This window comes from Artemia franciscana, chromosome 14, assembly GCF_032884065.1.
Source record: "Artemia franciscana chromosome 14, ASM3288406v1, whole genome shotgun sequence".
Taxonomy (NCBI): domain Eukaryota; kingdom Metazoa; phylum Arthropoda; class Branchiopoda; order Anostraca; family Artemiidae; genus Artemia; species Artemia franciscana.
This window is the reverse complement of record NC_088876.1, coordinates 24,121,402-24,143,405: the sequence shown is the minus strand read 5'-3', so window position 1 is coordinate 24,143,405 and position 22,004 is coordinate 24,121,402. Positions and strand designations below refer to the sequence as shown.

The 22,004-nt window shown below is 36.8% G+C and overlaps 1 protein-coding gene across 8 annotated transcripts in view; it reads right to left on the bottom strand.

Annotated features, from left to right (window-relative positions):
* LOC136035485 (cytoplasmic dynein 1 intermediate chain-like) overlaps positions 1–22,004 on the bottom strand; it is a 73,303-nt gene that overhangs the window by 48,695 nt on the left and 2,604 nt on the right. For all 8 annotated transcript variants that reach the window (XM_065717304.1, XM_065717307.1, XM_065717310.1 and 5 more), the window contains exons 2-4: positions 14,141–14,253; positions 5,369–5,462; positions 1,906–2,014 (exon numbers count right to left, since the gene is read on the bottom strand). In XM_065717304.1, coding sequence (XP_065573376.1) covers positions 1,906–2,014; positions 5,369–5,462; positions 14,141–14,239 — 302 coding nt within the window. In that variant the 5' untranslated portion in view covers positions 14,240–14,253. The remainder of the gene's footprint in view (positions 1–1,905; positions 2,015–5,368; positions 5,463–14,140; positions 14,254–22,004) is intronic.

Below are 22,004 nucleotides of genomic sequence, written 5' to 3'. Positions count from 1 at the left end.
GAGCGCTGAAAAACCTCAAAACCTCGATCTAAATTACTGCATTCTTAGTAGCACACTATTGATCCCCGCTAAATAAGTTCTAAGGCCACAGTGGCTATACACAAAAAAGAAAAGAAAAAAGAAACCAGCGTTATTTTGAGCCAAAATAGCCAAATTTTGAGTTGAAAAGAGCCAAGCAGAAAGACAAAGCAGAGACTTTGGATATTTAATCCATGTTATTAACTGAATAACTAAACTCTTTTTGCATTGCCGGTTTCCCATTATTAGTTTATTAATGACGCTCTTCGTAAAATAAAAGCCTCGGTCATTGTAAATAGTTAAAAGAAAAATCAACTCTAATATATTCTTTATTTTATTTAATAGGGCCCAATGAGGCCACTATCAAGAAGAGCTAACAGACTTGGAACATATAGGAAAGATTTTAAAATTCATAATCTAAAAAAATACATTAACTCCATCTGCGTTGTCTGTTTAGATGGGACTTTTCAAGGTAAAATCAAAGTTACGTATGGCTTCGCCACCAATTATGTGTCCCTTTCCTAATATGCCGGGTTGAACACCTTTGAACTCCAGAATTAGGATGTGATGCATATTTATTTTTTTTTTAAATTAAAAAACATGGAAGTCAAAAAAGTAGTTTCTTGTATCTGAAGACAGATACATATTGCTACTGGCGATATTTGGAAAAGATGCTAAAATCTTAAATTTGGGCAAGTATGAAGTTGAAATCGAGGAAAAAACATATAACTCATTAAAACTTGGCTTTCTATGGGTAGGTATGACTATGGTTTGGATCGGGATTACAGAAAAACGGGCACCTACATTCTTACACCAAGAGTATACTAGCAGAGGCTGTTCCGCGATCCAAAACATGTTTTGGGTACAAAACATTTCGTCAACCGACAAACTTGAGCTAGTTCTTTGACTAATATTTCTTTTTTTGCAAATGTCACAAATATTTTTTGCTAATAAACTTCAGTTAATTTATTCACTAACAAAAACAGGGTAACGGTGTTCGGCACGGGCCAAATTACAAGTTGTAACGATTGCAGTATATGTTTTTAGAGGAAGTGTTTCTAAATACCACATTGAAGTTTTCCAATGCAACTTCGCACGAACTGAAGTTTTATGTTAGTTTTGTTGCATAAAAGCTATTTGAAATTTTGTGCGACGATTTGATTTCAGCGCCAAATTCGGCAAATTTTGAATCAGAAAAATAAGATTCCTTACAAATAAGAAGAATAAAAAATAGTTTTCTATTTTCATAACACAAAGAATATTTGATTATTGAGTATCAGCCTTGGACGACAAAAGATGAAACTTGAAGGGGGAAAAAAGAATACCTGGCGAATTTTAATGGTAGAACGTTTATAGCTCATGTATAACGACTATTGAATAACCCATCTGAAATATTTAGGTTAAAAGTGAAAGAAACTGCTACAACAGAAAAAAATAACAGGAAAATTGTATGATATCTATGGACGACCTAATAGGCATCGAAGCCATGCCTATTATTGATTTTATCTTAAAGATTATCTACAAGGGTCCCATCTAAACAGACAACACAGATAGCAGTTTATATTTTTTTTTCTGGCCTTAGTATCTTGTCACTTTTGACATATCTGTGATGACAGAGAGTCATCACCTAATATAAATGAGCTAGAAATATTCTACCATTAAAATTTGCCAAACATTCTTTTTTTCTCATTCTAAGTTTCATCTTTCTCGTCCATAGTTAACATTAAATAACGCCAAATATTTTTGCAAATAATGACAAAAAGTATTTTTCAAAAATCCTATTTGCAGCAAAAAATTGGACGGCAAGAAAAACTTCAATAACTGTATTTGTTCCGTCCCCTGGAAAAACACAAATGACAAGAAGAAGCAGTAGAAAAGAGTCCTTACCTTCTTGAAACAACTGTAGTAACAGACTGTGGGGAAGATGCATGAGCATGGAGGCTTGAGTCAGGAGTCCCTTGAACACTTGCTTCTGGAGTCAAACTATTTAAAACATCTGAAAGATATAGAGCAAAAATGAGAAAAACTACTAAAGTAGAAAAAAATTACAGCAAAATTGCACGAAAGCTAGACTATTTAAAAATAATGACAAGATTTTTTTTTTGGGGGGGGGGAGGGGGTCTGAGCCAGATATGAATTAACACAAAACTTCCTCCATGAAGTAACACGAAAACCAATCCATTTTTAGCCTAAATCACTGGATACAAAGACAAAGAATTCCCTTCGTTTGTACTAAAATGCCTGCACATAATATACCTGATTGATGTGGACATCCTGTCGATAGAAAAAATAAATTATGCATTTAATTCAAGGCATATTGACAGAACAAGCGTCGAAATAGTATATGTAACACGTAATTAATCACACACAAAAAAAAGTTTATTTTCTTTTTCAACAGGGAAACCTTACATTTGTGCAAAAACTTCCGAATTGGAACACTTTAGTTCTCTTTTAGCATTCGTCCTCTCAACACCTATCAAACATCCAGTAGAACTTTTGAATTTGCAGTGCCAACCGCATATAGCTATCATTTCCATTTACTTTTTGGGGGCGTTTGATTTTATTCAAAGAGATCCGTTGTGGATATTTCTGCAAAACTTCGGTTTCCACAGCAAGATTGTCATTAAATTATATGAAAGTCCTTCAGTATGAACTGTGCTGTCTCTCACGGTTGCATTTTATCTCTAATGCTCTTTGCTAATCTCATTGACTATATCCCTTGAACGAGTAGCTTCCAAAGGTGGAGTCCAATTGAACTAGAATCAAAAGCTCTATAGTGGGAACTTTCTTGATTTCCTTTTCGCAACAACGCTAAAAACAATCGGCTTCTGAAAGCTGGTGCTGAGGTCTTTCGAGAGGGTGAGGAATTAAATCTGATGGGAACCATGAGTGCCAAATTATTACACATATTGCTTGCACGGGAAATACCTTTGACAATTTAAGGGAAGTGTCAGAACTTAAACTCTGTCTCTGTAACAGCAACTTAAGTACCTATTTTCCTTTACCTGGTTCCTAACAACAACCACCCCTATCTACTGAGTAGACTTGATAAAGAGTTCCCTCATAAGGCTGGGCCAACCCCTATTGGCATTGCTATTTCCCTGCTCCTTCCCAGCACCGTTATCTTATCTACTATTCTGAGGGAATATTAAACACCTCATGCCAAACCAGTGACTAGGAACTGTTTTTCTTGACCCTCCTTCAAAAGAATCCATTTCTTCTCTGCATCACTTTCAAGTTCATTTATAGCGACATCTTACAACGACTATGTCACACAGCACCGCAAAGCAAGCCTTGCCACCCTAGCCATTTTTCAACGGTAGTTCTTATGGTCCGAGTTGCAATATTTTACTGAAATTATAGGGGGAGGTGATTTTTTTTCGAAATTTGAAAACAAAAACAATTTTTCTTCTTCAAAGTTTTCTATGGAAATACAGGAAAAAGATTTCATAAAAAGTTATATTACTTTAAATCAGAGGAAGAGGGGGGGGGGAGAGAGAAAGTCTTTGAAGAAATGCTACTGTCCCAGCCCATAGTTGACGCCATTGCTTGGTCCAAATTGACGCTATGTTAATTTTTCCAAAAAAGTTTGTAGGCCAAAAATAATAATGCTTCACTTTCTAATTCAAATGAAAACTCAAACCAGATAAACGACCCCATAACCTCGTGGCATCATAAAATTGAATACGAAAGAGTTCAATGAGTATTAGTGAAGTATTATAGAACTGCCATAATAAGCGACAGGATTACAGATGAGTCTCGTTTTCAGGGACCGGGTTTAAAGCGGGTTAGATAAAGGTCGTTTTCAGGTTCTCCATGTTCAGGTCAGCGAAACTCTAAAGTATCTTACGGGTTCCAAATACACTGGACACGGGTTCTTCAAAATCAAAACACGCCAGAATGGCATGGCAAAACAAAGGTTCTGAAAGACCCAAACAGGGATATTCAAAGCAATAATCTGCAAATCCTGTACCTAGCTCCTTGTTAGATATGGAATGCCTTGAAAATGGGGCTAAGTCCAAAAACATTTTAAAATAGTCTGCTTAATAAAAGGACACTTCCAGTGTTTTTTAGCATGAGACTAGACGGGCTACCGACATGTGGCCCCCCAGATTTTTTTTTCGTAACTAGATTAAGAAAATTATGGGAGGTTCAGGACCAGCAGGGTCGTATGTCTCCTTTAATTTTTTTTTGCTCCCACTGTAGGATTAAGAAAAATACCTTTTCTGGGGCGTTTTCATTAAAATTGGTATTGCCATTGAAAAAATCGAAGAAATGACATATGCCAGAAAAATGGCAAATATAACTAGCTGAAAGATTAGGTGAAAATAAAATACAGTAAATTCGACATTTGTTCTAATTTTGAAGCACAAATTTATCGGGATTCCATATTTCCTAAACCGAGAAATAAAGCAAAAATATGGTGCACAAAAGGGGAGCAGAACAAAAATGGAAACCTTTTCTTTACTTAGAGCGAGCTATTATCATAACAATCTCAGATTGCACCTAAACACAGAAGGAGGAGGAGCGCTTTTGCATAAGAATAATACCTGGATTACTCAGGTTAATTTGTGCCTTTTCTCTCTCCTCTGGACTCAGACTCTCCCTGGCCTGACTTCAATTCATTTCAACTTAGCAAGATCTTTGAGCCATATACTTACCGGCTACAACTTCCCCACCCTATAATTAGATGAAAAAATGACTTGTAGCTTTATTATTCACTCTATTGGGTATCGCATTCCTACTTCACCAGATGTAGATACTTACTCTTGGTTTAACTTTTTTTTTAATATCTACATTTGATAAGATCCATGACGATCTCTAAGACGTCTCTCTACTATAGGGGACAAAAAAGTTTTTAAGACCGAGTCTGGATCACACAAAGTAAAACTGATGATTAAAATACAACGTTGTAGTTAGACAATTTTTTTTTAATTCTTCTTGAGTCTATTTCTTAAAAAAAGATAAGAAGAACTTAGCTTGACCTGTCATTGAAAAGGTCAAAAGACCACCGATAGGCAGCATCCCTTCATCGAGACCCAAATTGATCTACACGATTTTTTAACTGATTGATGGACTTTCACATTTATTGACAAAGATATGTGAAATGGAAAACATATCACCAATTTGCGGAAGCTTAAAAAATCATTTTAAGCAAGTGGCTGCCCCCCACCCCCCCCCCATTCTTTCTACCTGAACTGAATACAGGAATACCATTCCTATGAAAATGTTATTCAAAAGATACAACGACGGAAAAATGAATCATCAAGCCTTTAATTCAAAAGCACCCCCCCCCCTAAACATCATTGAATGTGTAGTGAAGACAGACACAGTTTTGGCAGTTTCATACCTGTAACTGGAGCGACACCTAAAGAAGACAATAAAGCATCCAATTCCTTGTTCTGATCCAGTGATGTTGTCGTCCTTGAAGAGAAGTCTTCAGCCTGAAGAGAAAAAATATAACTATTAACAAAAATGGAATCAGACGTATCTAGATCAAAATCACTGGGAAATTGAGATGAATTTTAAAGTTGATTTCTGGGAAAGGAAGAAGTTAACATCATTTAAGGCATTTCCTGGTGACGTTCCTAATTAACCTTATCGATCAACCATCTGTTTTTGCACACATAATTGCTGATCAATTATTCTGTTCAGCGACCATCAGAGGTTTTGCTTATCGACATTGTGGATGAAAACAATCCACATTTGGAATCTTTGTTTGTCGAACTTGATGGTTAAATTAATCAGGAAATTTCACGGTAGAATAACCATGATGATAATTTACCTGGTAGAGGAGGAAAAATAATTACTTTGCAATGAAGGTTTTAGGTTTATTAATATCGCAATCTTCTACCTAAAATAAGACACGGAATGGTACTTCCTTTTGAACTATTTCCCATTCAAAAGGAACTCAACTGTGATGAACTTGGGCAATTTTTGTTGCATAATATTGAAAATTTCAGAATTTAATCTAGGAGAGAAAAGCGGTACAAACACTGGAATATTACGACAGGGAATATGACCCTAATTGAAAACAATAGAACAATGCTTCACTGACTTCGAAAATATTGCCGTTTATTTCAAAAAAAGGGGGGTTTGCGGAAATCACTGTTGATCTTTAGATGTATATCACAATCTGTTCTCACGGTTACTAATCGATAAATAACAATGTATTCACCAAAAAAATTCTCTACTGCTTTTTAGCAAAATCGCAAGTCTGCTTAAATTTATTTTAATTTTTCTTGGTTCATTAATTTGTAATCTCTATCCACAACCTTTATCTCTCAGGGGCGGGGTGTGTCTTTTATTGCATATGCTGATGATATTATTTTGCTGAGTCGTTCTAAAGCTAATATAATCGATAATTTTAATACCCTTTCCAGTAAGCTTAAAGATAAAGACCTTTCTATCAGTGTTAGAAACTGTCAATAATTACCAATTCATGACAATAACCAACTGAACTAAATTGCAATAAGAGTACTTCATTTTCGGTTTCTGATACTGTTCTTTATCTGGGGCTACCTTATTGTGCTTCAGCTCGAAGCTTGAAGTCAATGTCAATTTTAAATATAAAAATAAAAAATAAAAATAGAAAGGCGTTTGGTTCAATAACACGGCTTCGAGGCATCTATCGTCGTGATATTTTAGTTTCTCTCTTTAGCGCAATTGCCTTTCCTCATATTCTCTATCCTACCATTCTTTTTCGAGATTTTGCTATTTTAAATACTGTAAATTTTTACATGGTTTTGCAATTTGTGTTAGGAATGCCGAATTAGTTTTGAAATTTAAAATTTAAGAGCTGATGGAAATGGCAGGGATTAAGGGGGGTATTTTTTTTTTTTACAATAAGTCTGAAAACTTTCTTTGTATGCATAACCTATTCCTTTTTCCGGAATTTAAATAATATTTGATTTTATGTAGTTTAGCGTTTTTTTTTCAGTTGTTTTGTTTAGTTTGTTGATGTTTGAAGTCTGTTTTTTTGTGTTTTTTTTTTCTAGGTATTTATTCAGTTATATTATTATGCTAATTTAAAATCAATTGTTTTGTTTCGTTTATTAATGTTTGTTTCGCTGTTTGATGTCTGATTCCGTTTGTTTAAAATCACTCATTTTGTTTCGTTTGGTGATGTATTTCATTTTTGTATTTTATATACTCATCAATTTTGAGGGAAATAAATAAATATTGTATACACCGGGAAATATTAGTTTAGAAACTTGATGGTGCTACTTTATTGCTTGTGTCACTAGCATTATATGAACTTTTACTCTCTCCATTCAACCATAACTCTAAGCCGTTCATGCATATATACACTGACTACTTGAGCAGAAGAGGGGTATCCCACTCCTACAGACTGTCATTGACAAAAGTAGCTTTTAATTTATAAAAGAACCACATTAGAGCGTCAAGATCTTACTTAGTTTATATAAACTAAATTACCAGAAAAATGAGCATTATTCAAAACTAAATTTAGAATGTTTAAGATATATAGCATTGCCCATTTCAGGCAAAAATGCCTTCTTTGCAAACCTTAGCATTCCTCCCTTACAGAGAATTTTCCAGGCTAACTCCGAAGGAAAGCATCCATAGAAGCACCAACAGGCAGGAGGGGGATTCAAAATGAATCAGCCCTTTTAAAGAATCAAATTTTCATTTCTTTTTCTGCTGGAGATTCCTTTGGGTCATGCGTGAGCTTTGTCTCAGTAAAAAAAAAGAAAAAAAAAAGAAAAAAAAAAGAAAAAGACAGCAGAAATAGGTCATTTGTTTTTGCCAGATTTGTTTCCGTTTCAGTTCTGCTTTTTTTTAACCTGCTTTTTTGCGTTTTTGTTTTTTATTTTACCTGTATTCTGTTTTTTTTTTTTATTTTACTGAATGCTGTCGGTTGCGCTATTGTTTAAAGGATAAAGGTCGGCGAGCTTTTGCGCTGCCATCTGGCGGTGAAAGGTCGGGGCGTCTGGGTAACAGAAGAAGAGAATGAAAAGAAAGGAAACAAGCCAAGTGTGATCTTGAATAAAAAGGAATAAACGATCCAGAGAGGAAAACGGTTGGGCGTAAGCTTGAATTTGCATATTTGTGGATAAACTTGGGTGATCAGAAAAGGTTAGCCACCCCAGCTCTGAAGTGAGCTAAGCCTAAAACTTTAGAACTTCCTTAAACAGTTCTATCTTTAATCACAAAAAAAAACATTCATCTTAAAGCTGCCAGACCACCCTTCTCCAAAAATGTCTGTTCTTCTGAGTGACTGGTCCATGAGTAGGTATTTAAAGGATACCTTTTTTTTAATATCTTCTACTAAAAGAACAGAACAAAAACCTTGAAAACACAAAAGCCATTCCGAAAAATGATCTTCTATTTTCCATTTGTACCTGCTCAAGCATCAATGATTCAGAAAAGCAACAACTTTGATCAATCATCTTAAGGATGTTGACAAAATAAAGGTGAAAGTATCTGTTTCTCTATTGCCAACACCCGAAGAAACAAATAACTCAGTGAGGAATCCCGAAGTTGTTGTTTGTCATACAGAAAAGGATTCACTTTCTGATATGAGAAGCTGGAAGAACAGTGCAATATCCAAAGAAGTTCTGGCAATATCTCAAGGAGATGAAATAGAGATCTTTGCTCTATGATACTGCGCAGCCGTTCTAATCAGGTGAAGTTCATAAAGCAGTGTATCAAAACAGTACTTGTAGACAAGATACCCCTGTCTGTATTCGACAACGGTGGTATCCGTGGACTTGTTAAAACTTTGACCGGTGATCTGCTCTTTCTATCTGCTCGTACAATCAAGAGACACATCTTTCAAGCAAAGAAAAAGAAAATTATGAAGTTGAAAGCAGATATGAGAGAGGCCAAAAAAGTCTTGTTGACCTTTGACTGTTGGTCAAATACAAGAGGGGGCTACCCGGCATTAACTGATCACTACCCCAACCAAATAAGTGGACAATGAGCCGTCAAGAGATGTTTACACGTCAAGCACTTGAAAGTTAGAAACATAGCTGAAAATGTAATCGCAGCTATCAGAGATGCCCTGAAAAACTATGTAACTGAAGACAAAGTATTTTGTGTGGTAGCCGACTCTTGTTCAAATGTTGTTAAAGCTTGTTACCTTGGGGGGACTGAAAGATCTTCATGATTTGGTCATTGCCTTCGTCTTTGTGTAGCCAATACTCTCAAGTTCTGGAGAGAAAATGACGTAGAGTAAGTAGTTGAATGTGAATCTGATGACCATTCCAATGTCATACATGAAGATATTACTAACACTGTACCTGAAATGGATGACCCTGACGAAACGGATGAAGAAAGTGGATGTGACAAGGGGACCAAAACTACATGTGACTCTGGAGGCAGCACTAGTGCCATATAGTGCCAGTTTCAATAAATCCTACGCTGCAGAAATTGCGTAAAACTTAGCTACTGTAAAGGTAACGAAGTTACTGAAAAAAGTCAAATGTTAGACATGACATGTTTGAAGACCTTTGCAAAGACATAAGGCTGAGTGGTCATATGCCTCACAACATGAAAGTTTGCTGGAACAGCACACAAACCATGATTAGTTCCTCCCTCAGAGAAATTCTTCCCTTCAGAAATTTTATAACCTTAGTGTTACAGATATTAAGATCAGAAAACTGGAACTGCCATAGCAGAAATGGTTGATTCTCTGGAGCACATCTAGTTTTTTGTGCTCTTTTGAAGAGGCAACTAAAATTGTCAGTAGATCTCCCTACACAACATTGAGCAAAGCGCACAGGCTAGTGAAGGGGCTGGTAAGCTTCTCCAAAGCAAGATCAGCGAGCCAGCTAAAAAAAATTTTTAAGATTCAGCTCTTATTTTAGTTGAAGATGTACTTCGTTCACAACTCTAAATCCAAATTGGAGCTTCGGCAACGTGCAGCTTACTTGGTAGACCAGAGGTAGACTCTCTCCCTAGGTGGAGAGAGAAGTGACCAGACAGTCACTCACTAGCTCACTCCCTTAGATGAGAACAAAAATATGAAACAACCAGAGTCTTAGTGAAGTTGATCACTAATTGTCTCAGCTTGAAACAAAACAGGACTAACAACCTCTGCCAAAAGATCAGATACTACAACACGTCAGAATACGGGATACATAGTCAAAGCCCATGAAGAGAGAATTGTCGTCTATCTTGTGGAGCGCTGATGAAATGGCCAGTCGGTAATTATCTTTTTTTTTATTCAGCTAGCTCTTGTAACTAATACTTTGTTAGCTAAGAACGAGGTGTAGTCTAACTCCAAGACATTCTTTGGAGATTGAGAACCTGGAGCTCAATATTTACTTTAAAGTTGGCCCAGAACAAAACAAGAAGCTTGTAGTACAGTTAGCTTAGACCTTGTAACAAAATAAATAAGGTTGGGGAGTTTGCAAAGAAAAGGAAAAGGGTATATAGTACAAGTCAGTAGAAAAGGTGACTAGTAATTTATCAGTGTCCATATTCAACGAATTTTAGACATCATGGATGCTGCAGTAGCTGCAACCTAGTAAAGAGCGAATCTCGGACCATAGCAACTGAAAATAAAAAATGTGTTTTTATTAAAACTATTCTATGCAAAAAAATTATTTGGTGCTGATTCAGGAATGCTAACTATTACCCAATTTATACTTCAATGTAAATCTTGAGCACAAAATAAATTTCCCTTATTTTCAAATAAAAGCTAGAAACCTTTCGAAAATGATGTTAGATCGAAAAAAAACTACACCATTGTATTCTCCAGGGTCAAAAAACCCTAGCCAGAAGAATACAGTCCCCCACCCTAAAAACCAAAGAAGATTTTATTTTACTATGGATAGCACTACTCCGTCTCCTTTATCTTTATTTTCTGCCTCTTCTTTCTCCCCCAAACGCCCAAGAGTCACTGGGAGGTCACAGAGAGACGATTGAAGGTTCTTTCAATAAATTTCGTTAACAGTTAAGGCCCTCTTTGTAGATTGAGATCAATAGCGCGAGTTTGAATTATTTTTTCAACCTTCCGCTGTGCCACTTACCAGACTTGTCATTCTTTTAGTTAACTGATCTGTTCAACTTTTAGAGTCAGAATCACATCCCGGAACTCACAGCCCATGCTATCAATCATCTTGTGGTCCCTGTCACAATTGTACCCAGTGAGCAGGCATTTAGTGTACCTGGCCACTTTGTTTACAAGCAGTGTGCTGGTACAATTAATATAACCCTAGAAATAATAATGTTTCTATGTGACAAGTTCAAAGTTTGAACTTGTCACTAAGGAAGAAGTTTGAACCTCAAAACTCGTTGGATAAAAAATCTATTGGTCATAGTGCAAATTGGATGTTAGTAATGAATTATAGTGTAGTTTGTTTTCCATTTTATTCGAGCCTGTTGTGCTTTTTCATTTGAAAGACAAGTTTCTTCCTTTCATTTTTATGCTCCATTGTTCAACATATTGGGGTGGCAAGAATGAAATTGTGCTGTGCCCAGATCCTCTAATACTTTTTGGAATCATCCTTACAGTCGATTCATCAACGCTCATTAACCAATACGCAGGAGTCAAAATAGAGCCCCCTGACGAAGAGGAAATCCTGGCAGCAATAAAGAAGCTGAAGAATCATAAAGCGCCGGGAATTGACGCCATACCAGCAGAAATCTACAAGGCAAGCCCCAGGCTTCTTGCACAGAACCTAGAAAAACTGCTCAAGAAAATTTGGGTACAGGAGGTTCTCCCAGACGATTGGAAAGTTTCAATTATCATCCCCCTGTATAAAAAAGGGGATAAAGCTGAATGCAAGAATTACCGGGGGATATCGCTCATAAGCATCGCTGCCAAAATATTTGCCATGATTTTACTCAACCGCTTCAGCTCAATCAGAAACACGACCACACGCCCAAACCAGGCGGGTTTTCGGCCAGGAATGGGCTGCATTGATCAGCTCTTTACACTCCGGCAAATTCTCGAACACCGCATGAAACACAATCAGATTACTATAGCCGTCTTCATAGATTTTATAACGGCCTTTGACTCTATCGTTAGAGATGGCATATGGGCTGCGATGCAAGAGGACGGCGTCCCTGATAAGCTGATACGCCTTATTCAGGCATACTACCAACACGTTCGTGCCTGTATACAAGCTGATGGAGAGCTGTCCTCCCTCTTCGACATCGATTTCGGGGTGAGACAGGGCTGCATCCTGTCCCCCATCCTCTTCAACTTTGTTATCGATTGGATCATGAAGCGCGCCATGCAATCTGCCAGAGGCGTTGAAGTAAGCCCTGACTTCTCCATCAAAGACCTTGACTACGCGGATGACATTGCCTTGCTAGAAAACGATATAGATCATGCGCAAGCCATGCTGTGTAATGTTGCTGCTACTGCAGATTTGGTTGGGCTGAAGATCAGTAAGGATAAAACCAAAATTCTGACAAATTCTGAGGATGTACTCACAAGGGGCATCTCTATCGACAACTCTCATTTAGAGGGTCGTTGACCAGTTCAAATACCTCGGATTCCTCATTGACATTTCTGGCGGCTGCAGTACGGAAGTCCTCAGCAGAAAATCATCAGCATCAATAGTCTTTACTCAACTTAGGAAGAACCTGTGGAGACAGAGAGACGTCCTACTAAAAACAAAAATCCAGATCTTTGAAGCAACCCTCCGCTCCGTACTCCTTTACGGATGCGAGACATGGCCCCTGAAAGCAGCGGATGTTCATGCTCTCAAAGTATTCGACCACTCCTGCCTGAGACAAATCCTCGGTGTCTCCCTCCGAGACAGAATTAGCAACGTCGAAATTCGTAGACGATGCCACCAGAAGCATGACATTGAAGCCCTAATAAAAAAACGCCGCCTAACTTGGTTTGGCCATGTTTGTCGGAGGTCAGATGACACCCTCACTAAAAAGGCGCTATACTGCAAACCCCTCGCACACTGGAAGAAGAAGCGAGGTGGACAAGTCAAGACCTGGCTTAACACACTCAAGGCGGACCTAGAGCCGATTGGTGGTTTCCGACGACACGGCCGAAGATGGGACAAGCAGTGGCTTGAAATATGTGCACCACACACACACGACCGAGCGGCTTGGCACTCAACCGTCTGCCAGATCATAGCGCCAGGGAGAGCTGAAGAGCTTGTGTCCTGAAACAAGCAAGCAAGTAAAGTAAAGTGTATGTGCATAGCGTCAATTAAAATAAAATGGATAAGCGTATTTGGGATGGTTTCAAGGCGGTTTCTTTATACTAGCTTGGTAATTGCAGCACATAATCTTGCCCACTATAAATGACAGGTTGCAACATCCTGAAAAAGGGGAAGATAAGCAAAAACAAAAACAGTTGTTCTCTTTATAAAACGGCTGTTTTCGGTTTGTCCAACAGATCACCAGGAAAAAGGTCACCTGTCTTTGACAGACTGGTTTCTGTGTCTGTTTTTTCTTTCGTCTACTTTTTTTCTGTTTCTATATTTCTAAAAAACAGAAACAGTACCAAGGTTTAGTTACAGCCATTAAGGGGATTGCTTTAGAGGCTGACCTGGGGTGGGGAGTGAAATTATGACAAAAGTGAACTCTGCATTGTTAGAGTTTTCAGGTTTTCTAGGTTGGCAAGGGTTCTAGCAACAAAACTCAGGAGGAAATGAGGCTCTATTCTTCGTGTAGGTATATGTATTATAATCAAAATATATGAGACAAGATAACATTAAGATTGACAAATAAATTTGCTATTTACAAGAAATACCCCATTTATTTGTAAAGAGCCGTTCCATTAACAAATTATCCATTTCAAACGCAAGATAAAAATAGTGAAAGCTAAGTAAATCAGGAATACTCATACCATTAACTGCCATAGTTGAGTGGACCTCAAGTAGAGTCAAGATGTTGGTTTTGTTTTAGGTGATACTGGTCAAGTGGTTTTAGTTTCTTTTTCTTTTGTCTTTTTTGAAGTGTAATCCTGTATCAATCAAAATGTAGGGTAATTGAATATTTTTTTCTTTTCTTTTCTTTTTTTTATTTTCCTTTCCTTTTCCTTTTTCATATTGTTTTTATTTGTATGTGCACTGGGGTTGTAAGCCCAAACAAGCTTCACTTCGGGCCATTTGCTTGTTTTGTTTCGTTTATTTATATTAATAAACCCATCTTTCTCTCTCTCATAAAAAAAAGGACTTACCTCTTTCCTTTCTCGTTCAAGCCTTTTTCTTTCTTTTTCTTCTCTCAGTGCTTGAAGCCTGGCCTTCTTTTTCTCTAGCTCTGCCTTTCTATCTGCCATGGTACGTGGTCAATCTGAGGAAATGAAGTATGTAGGCCTACTGTAACAAGCATCTATGTACGATTTTCTACTGCATATTAGCAGCTGTACATCACAAGTAAACTGGATAAATGGTGCAAGACAAAAAAACAGCATTTTGTCAATTCTACACTACCTTCCATAATAAAAAGAACAGGTCAAAATTTTTTTTATTAAATTATGTCAAATACAATAAGTGTCTTCATTATTATGCTATCTTCCTTTGTAAATACATTGTTTCCAAAAAGCGATACACATGTTAATTGAATTACAAGCAAAGCTTCTTGGGCTTAGCAACCGCTTTACCTTTGTAATAGTTTTTCTTTTAGTATTAATGAATTGATTGATTGAATCATTGACTGTACTCAAAGAATTTATATTTTTTAAGGCACAAATATAATTGAAACTAAATTAAAAAACCTAAGATGATTTTGGAGTTCGAGCAGGGAGAATTTCCATGATTAGCTAAATGGATTTTTTCCTAGCAAGATTACATAAATGTGGTGAGTATATACTTTACTTGACTTGGCTTCAGTGTATAGAGAACAGGGACGCTGATTGGGGGGGACAGGAAGGGGGCAAATGCCATCTCTTTAGATTTTGGAAATACCTTTTTTTATCTTCATAAAAAAATCACCATCACCCCCCACAAATTTTCTGGTTTGTAAGTACCAGGTATAATTAACTTTAGTTATCTCAAGTGTGCTCTTTTCTGGCCAAAGGTTGTAGCTTAATTGGGGTTGATGCTTTAGAAGAGTCAACCATGGATGATATATGCACATCCTTTTGCACGGTCTTCCACTGGGACGCTTCCAGGTGTTTGCAGTTGGGTCAAAATCCAAGATGAGCTGGGAGGGTATTTGAGCCGACAGACAAGGCAGATGACCATATCAAAAGAGTAAGCAAGACTCGAGGTACTCTGAGAGGGTATGTAATTTAAAGGGCAAGAGACTCTCCAAGTTCCACACCTGTCAAACATTGTGACAAATTCAGTTTCATAAAGGTGTCTTGTCTGGACAGTATCTACCTTCATTGTCTGGGTCATTGGCCATATCTCTGACAAGTGTAGCATAAGCAGAGTATAGCAGCATAAGCTAATAAAGCAGATTATATCTGTGTGCTGGTGAGGCAGCTGATTTGCAGTTTGTGAAAATACATGTAGTGCAAAAACCGATTATATAGCTGACCAATGGTTCTTTTATCAAACTGGCCCTTTAGCTTGGCAAGAAGACCATAAGATCTTCTTAGTTCCTCTTTCAAAGAAAAAATTATATGCTGCCTAGTGGATATAATTAAAGTTTCAAATGGGAGGCCTAAATACTCAAGTGAACTGGAAGATGAGACTGTGGTGGGACCAACTTGGTTTGTATCATTGGAGGCAATCTCCAGTTCAAAGACAAGAAACTCTGTTTTGGAAACACTAACTGAAAGACTGATTTCTTTCAGTCCAGAGCAAACAACATCAACAGCGTTCTGGAGTGCCATAAAATTATCAGCCAAGAGGAGAATGTCATCAGCATAAGAAAAGTGACTTGCATCAATATATGGCTCTATTAAGTACAGTGGAATCTGTCAAGTGACTACTCTAATAGAGTTACTAAATAATGCAGGACTAAGAACAGAACCTTGCTTAACACCATGGCACGCATGAATACAATTACTAACAGTACCTTGCAAACATATCCAGATTGAGGAGGTCTGATACCTATATATATATATATATATATATATATATATATATATATATATATATATATATATATATATATATATATATATATATATACTATAGCTGTATACTGGCAAATAAGCAGAAGTTTGATTGTCCTCTGTTGGCCCAGGTGTACAATGCTATGATTTTGCCTCATTATCTGTACCTTAGCCCATTTTGGTGCATTTTTAGGATTACAGATAAATTGAGATTACACTCACTGTACTACAAGTATGCAAAGTTTTTGCTTTGTTTACCACCGTGAACAAGCAATAGGTATGTTATGCACAAGTATATGTCACCAAAACTGAAGATGCAACTCTGTTGCAAATTGACCAATATAATTCATCTGTCAAGACCCACCCATGGGCCAATGATGCCGACTACAACAGTAGTTGGCACCTGTTTCTGATTTTTTTTTTTTTTTTTTTTTTTTGTGTCAGATGAATTAGTGTCTATTGCTTTTTTTTGTTGTCTGTTCTGTGTCCCATCTTCTTTTTATTGAAGGATATTAAATACATTCATTCATTCATATATATTAAATAAAAAAAAACAACAAATTTTTTAAACCAAAAGTAAGGAGCAACATTAAAACTAAAAAAAAAAACAGAAATTATTCTGTATATGAAAGGGGCTGTCCCATTTTCAATGTCCTGCTCTTTACACTAAAGTGTTTTATTGTTTTAAAAAGTAGAGTTTTGGGAAAGAGTACAACCTTAGCATAAAGAACAGGGAATTGAGGAGGGGACAGCCCATTTCATATAAGGAATAATTTCTATTTGTATAAGTTTTAATGTTGCTCCTTACTTTCAGTTAAAAAACTCATTGTTTCTATTTAATTTCTGAACGTTTTTGAATTAATACAGGCTTTGATTTTGGCTCTACATACATGAATAATTAAAACGAAATTTGCATATTAGTTTTACTTTTTTGGCTAAATGGCTTTCTCAGAGTTTTGATTGGACAGTTTTGACAAAAGAGGGGCGGGGGAGGGGGCCTAGTTGCCCTCCAATTTTTGATCGAAACGGTTTTATTGGTAATAAATATACACAACTTACAAAATAAACTTACATAACAAACTTCTATATTTGTATATTTTTATTATGTATATGAGGGGGTTCATCCCATCATCACTACCCCACTCTCTACACTTAAGTTTTATTTTGTTCCAATTCTTTAAGAATGACCCTTGAATCACAAAGGTTGTTTAATTAGAATAAATAGCTCTTTTGAAATTGCTAAAAATACTTTAGCATAAAGAGCAAGGCATTGAGGACAGCTGAAAACCCCTCTTATATGTAAAAATTTCTGTTTGTTTTAAGTTTTAATGTTGATCCTTGCTTTCAGTTAAAAAAACATGTTTTTACTATTTAGTTTCTGAATGTTTTCAAATTAATGCAGGTTTGATTTTAACTCACCATAAATTAAAAACTAAAACGAAATTTACATATTTTAGTTTTTTTTTTGGCTAAATGGCTTTCTTAAAGTTTTGATCAGATGATTTTGAAAAAAAGGGACAGCAGGGGGGGGGCTAGTTGATCTCTAATTTTTTAGGTTACTTAAACAGTCCACTAAAACTTTTAGTTTTATTTTAAGAACATTTTTATTAGAAATAAATATGCATAACTTGCAAATTAACATAAGCAATAAACTTCTATATTTGTATATTTTTGTTATGTATATGAGGGGATTCGCCCCCTCGTCAATACATTGCTCTTTACACTAAAGTTTGAATTTTGTTCCAATTCTTTAAGAATCACCCCTGAATCACAAAGGCCATTCAGTTAGAATAAATAGCTCTTTTGAAATTACTAAAAACACTTCAGTATAAAGAGCAAGGTATTGAGGAGGAGGCAAACCCCTTACACACATAATAATTTCTCTTTATTCAAGGTTTTAAGGTTACTCCTTATTTTCAATTTAAAAAAAAAACTTGTTTTTTTATTTAATTTCAGATTCTTTTTTTAAATAATTCTGGAGAATCCAGCACCACCATCATGGGAATTCTCTTCCTTTTATAAATTCCTCCATGAAAAGACCCTCTAACATAACCCCCTCCCCACCACAAGAAAAAATTCCCCCTGAAAATGTCTGTATACTTCCCAATAACCAATACTATATGTAAACAATGGGCAAAGTTCATAACTTGCCCATCCCCTGGGGACAGTGGGGGATTAAGTTGTCCTAAAAGACATAGCTATTAGATTTTTTGACTATGCTAAACAAAATGGCCATCTTGAAATTTTGATCTAATGACTTTGAGGGGGGGGGGGGGGGTGAATGAGCATGGGAGGGGGCCTAGAACTTTTAATTTCCATTAAAATGAGCCCTCTCACAACATTCTAGGACAACTGGATCAATACAATCACAACTGGAAAAAAAACAACAAAAAAAAAAACAGATAAACAAATAAACACATATCCATGATCTTTCTTCTGGCAAAAAATACAACATTCCACATTTTTGCAGATAGGAAATTGAAACTTCAACAGCAGGATTTTCTAATATGTTGAATCTAATGACGTGAAAATGATTTTCATTAACATTATATGACTTTTAGGGGGTGTTTCCCCCTTTTCTTGAAAAATAATGCAAATTTTCTCAGACTTGTAACTTCTGATGGGTAAGGCTAAATTTGATGAAACTTATATATTTAAAATCAGCATAAAAATCTGATTCATTTGATGTATATATTGATATTATGGGCAAGTATGAGCATTTGTTGTCCTACATTGTACACTGTACTTTTTACAATGTTTACATGTATAGAAGTGCCAGTTCCCCTAGCCTTGAATCTTCCCTACATGGTGTTAGCAATTCAACTGATATGAAAATGAAAGAACAGGGATATTTGATCATTATGTTAAGCACATCATCACTTGTGCTTTATGGTGATTTTAATATGCCAGAAGTTCGTTGGTCTGAAGGTATTGGGTACTCACCCCCTAATAACCCCTCCTACACAACCATCCAAACCCTTGCTGACAACTTCCTAACTCAGATAATAATGCAACCCACTAGATTTAGACATTCACAACAACCATCATTACTTGACCTCCTTATTACAAATGACCCTGAGAGGATTACTTCCACTTGTTACCTCCCAGCTATTGGTGCAAGTGACCACATATGTATAATGAATGACATTAATATTAACCATAGTCGTGATGGTAAACTTAAAGAGAACTTTTACCAATTATGCTTTAATCTGTGAAGAACTAGCTAATATAAATTGGGATGAGGGATTATCAGATGAGACAGACATTGAATCTAGTTGGAATCGTTTTAAGTCTACTTTACTAGGTGCATGTAGGAAGCATACAAAGGTTTATTGGTCAGATAAACGAAAGACTCTTCCATACCTTCCCAGGAATATTAAGAAAATTATCAGAAAGAAAAATAGAGCATGGAATAAATACCTAAAATGCAAGTGTGACAACCATCACAACAAATTCGCCATGCTCCAAAACAAGCTGAGAAACATGACAAGAAAAGTTATCCAAGACCATGAAGAATCTATTGCAAATGAGTCAAAGAAAAACCCAAAAAAGTTCTGGCGCTATGTTACAGCTAACAACCCTTCCCGTCAATGCACCAACAGGCTAAAAAAATCAGATGGCTCCAGTACTACTGACCCGAAAGAAATCGCTGATTGCATGAATGCCAGCTTTTGCACAAACTTCACCTCTAAGCCACCTGACATTACACTCCCAACCATACCTCCTGTAACAGTACACAACCCAATGTCCCCTGTAATCATTACTCAAGAAGATGTATTTAAAATACTAAGAAGTTTAAACTCCAACAAAGCTGTTGGACCTGATAATCTCCACCCTTGGCTTTTGATAGAATCTGCTGCTCACATTTCCCTCCCCCTTTCCAGAATATTCAACATGTCCCTGGCCAAAAAGTCAGTACCAAATGATTGGAGAACAGCAAATATTATACCAATTTTTAAGAAAGGTGACAAGGATAACCCAGGAAATTATCGACCAATAAGCCTAACCTCAGCCATTTGCAAGATCATGGAAGGTATCATTAACCATGCTCTTATAAATTATTTAGAAGAAAATACACTTATTAGCGATAGACAACATGGATTTCGCAGGGGCAGGTCAATCAACACCAACTTTATTCAGTCATATGATCATGCAACTAAAATTTTGGATATGGGTAAACTGGTAGACATTATCTTACTCGACCAAGCCAAAGCCTTTGACAAAGTTGAACACTCATACCTGTTGCTGAAGCTTAAAGCTTATCAGGTGCATGAGGATGTGATTGATTGGATTGGAGCATTCCTAACTGGCAGATCTCAACGTGTCATGATCTACACTGATAATGGCGATCCAGTTTTCTCCTCCACTTCCCTGGTTATAAGCAGTGTCCCACAGGGAATCATCCTTGGGCCAACGTTGTTCAGCATATATATTAATGACTGTACAACTTATCTATGCAACCTTTTAACATTATATGCTGATGACTGTAAGCTCATTGGGCCTGCTGAAACTGAAGAAGAAAGAGCCTGCATTCAGCTGGACCTTGACAGGCTATCCTCTTGGTCATCAACTTGGGCCCTAAAATTCAATGCAACAAAATGCAAGGTACTGCACTTAGGGCACAATAACCCCCACCATCCCTACCATATAGGGTGTGATCAGTTGGAAGCAGTTGCCAAGGAAAGAGACTTAGGTGTCATTGTGGACAAAGATTTAAAATTCCACAGCCACACTCAGGCTCAGGTTGCAAAAGCTAATCAAGCTCTCGGACTCATTAAGCGCTCTTTTGTAACCAGAAAGTCATGTGTGGTTATAAAACTTTATAAATCCCTTGTCAGTCCCCACCTTGAGTTTGGCTTGACTTTGGCCTTTCCCCAAAATAAAATGGACACAAGAGCCCTTGAAAGTGTCCAAAGGAGAGCAACCAAATTGGTCCGTGGCTTAAATAATGTCCCTTAGGATCTCTGAGACTTCCAACCCTCACCTATCAAAGATATAGAGGAGATGTGATCATGGCACGCAAAATTTTCAAATCCGGTCACCTGAACCAGATCTTCACCCCCTCTTTGGCTAACAATTCAAGAGGTCACAGTCTTAAGCTTCACCTGCCTGGATGTCGGAGAAGGGAACGACGTGGTTTCTTTTCCATTTGGGTGGTCCCCCTCTGGAATAGCCTATCTAAGTCTACCATCCAAGCTGAGACACCCCACTCCTTCAAGGCTGGAGTCAACAGGGACTGGGAGAGGGCCAAGTGGAGGCTGGACTGGGAAGCTAAGCCAACATAATTACATCACTCACCACCAGCGAGAACTACAGGAGGATCTACCACCTTATCTCGCTGGCAAATGCGATTTAAGGTAATTTAAGGTAATTATAGGGTATTCAATTCCCAAATATTTAAGAGGTTAACAGATTCAAATTTGTAGATAATAATCCAACAAAAGTCTTTCCAGATTGTGTATATAATCATTCTGTGTTCCAGGCAGTTAACTTCTTGACTAGAAACTGCACTCTTTGGTTATCTGAGAGCAGACATAAAGGTTAAACCAAAGAAATTTAACCAAAATAAATCAACTGGCCCAGATGGACTACCCTCTCCCAATAGCTTTTGTATTGTTTGCATTCAATATTCTCTTACTATACCATTCCAAAAGTCCCTAAACACAGAGTTTACCCACTATATCACAAGGATGCTTTCATTACATCTGTTCATTAAAGAAGAAGCAGACAAGAAGCCAGCAATTGCTTAATAATTAGCAATTGCTTAACTCAGGAGTGAGGAAACATTTTGAAGGCATAGAAAACTCATCTATTATAAAACACATAAGTACAAAGAAGCAATTATTGCCTACCAAAGTGAATGACATGACACTTAGCAACATTGTTCTCAGAGTCATCAAATACTTTCAAAGTAGGCTTGGGGCTAAAGTACTTTAGAGTTGTATTCAAATGTGTTATCTATAACTACTCTGTATATTACAAAGTAATATTTGTTTTTGGTAAAGCTGTCTAAAGCAGAAACTATGCAGCAAAGCAG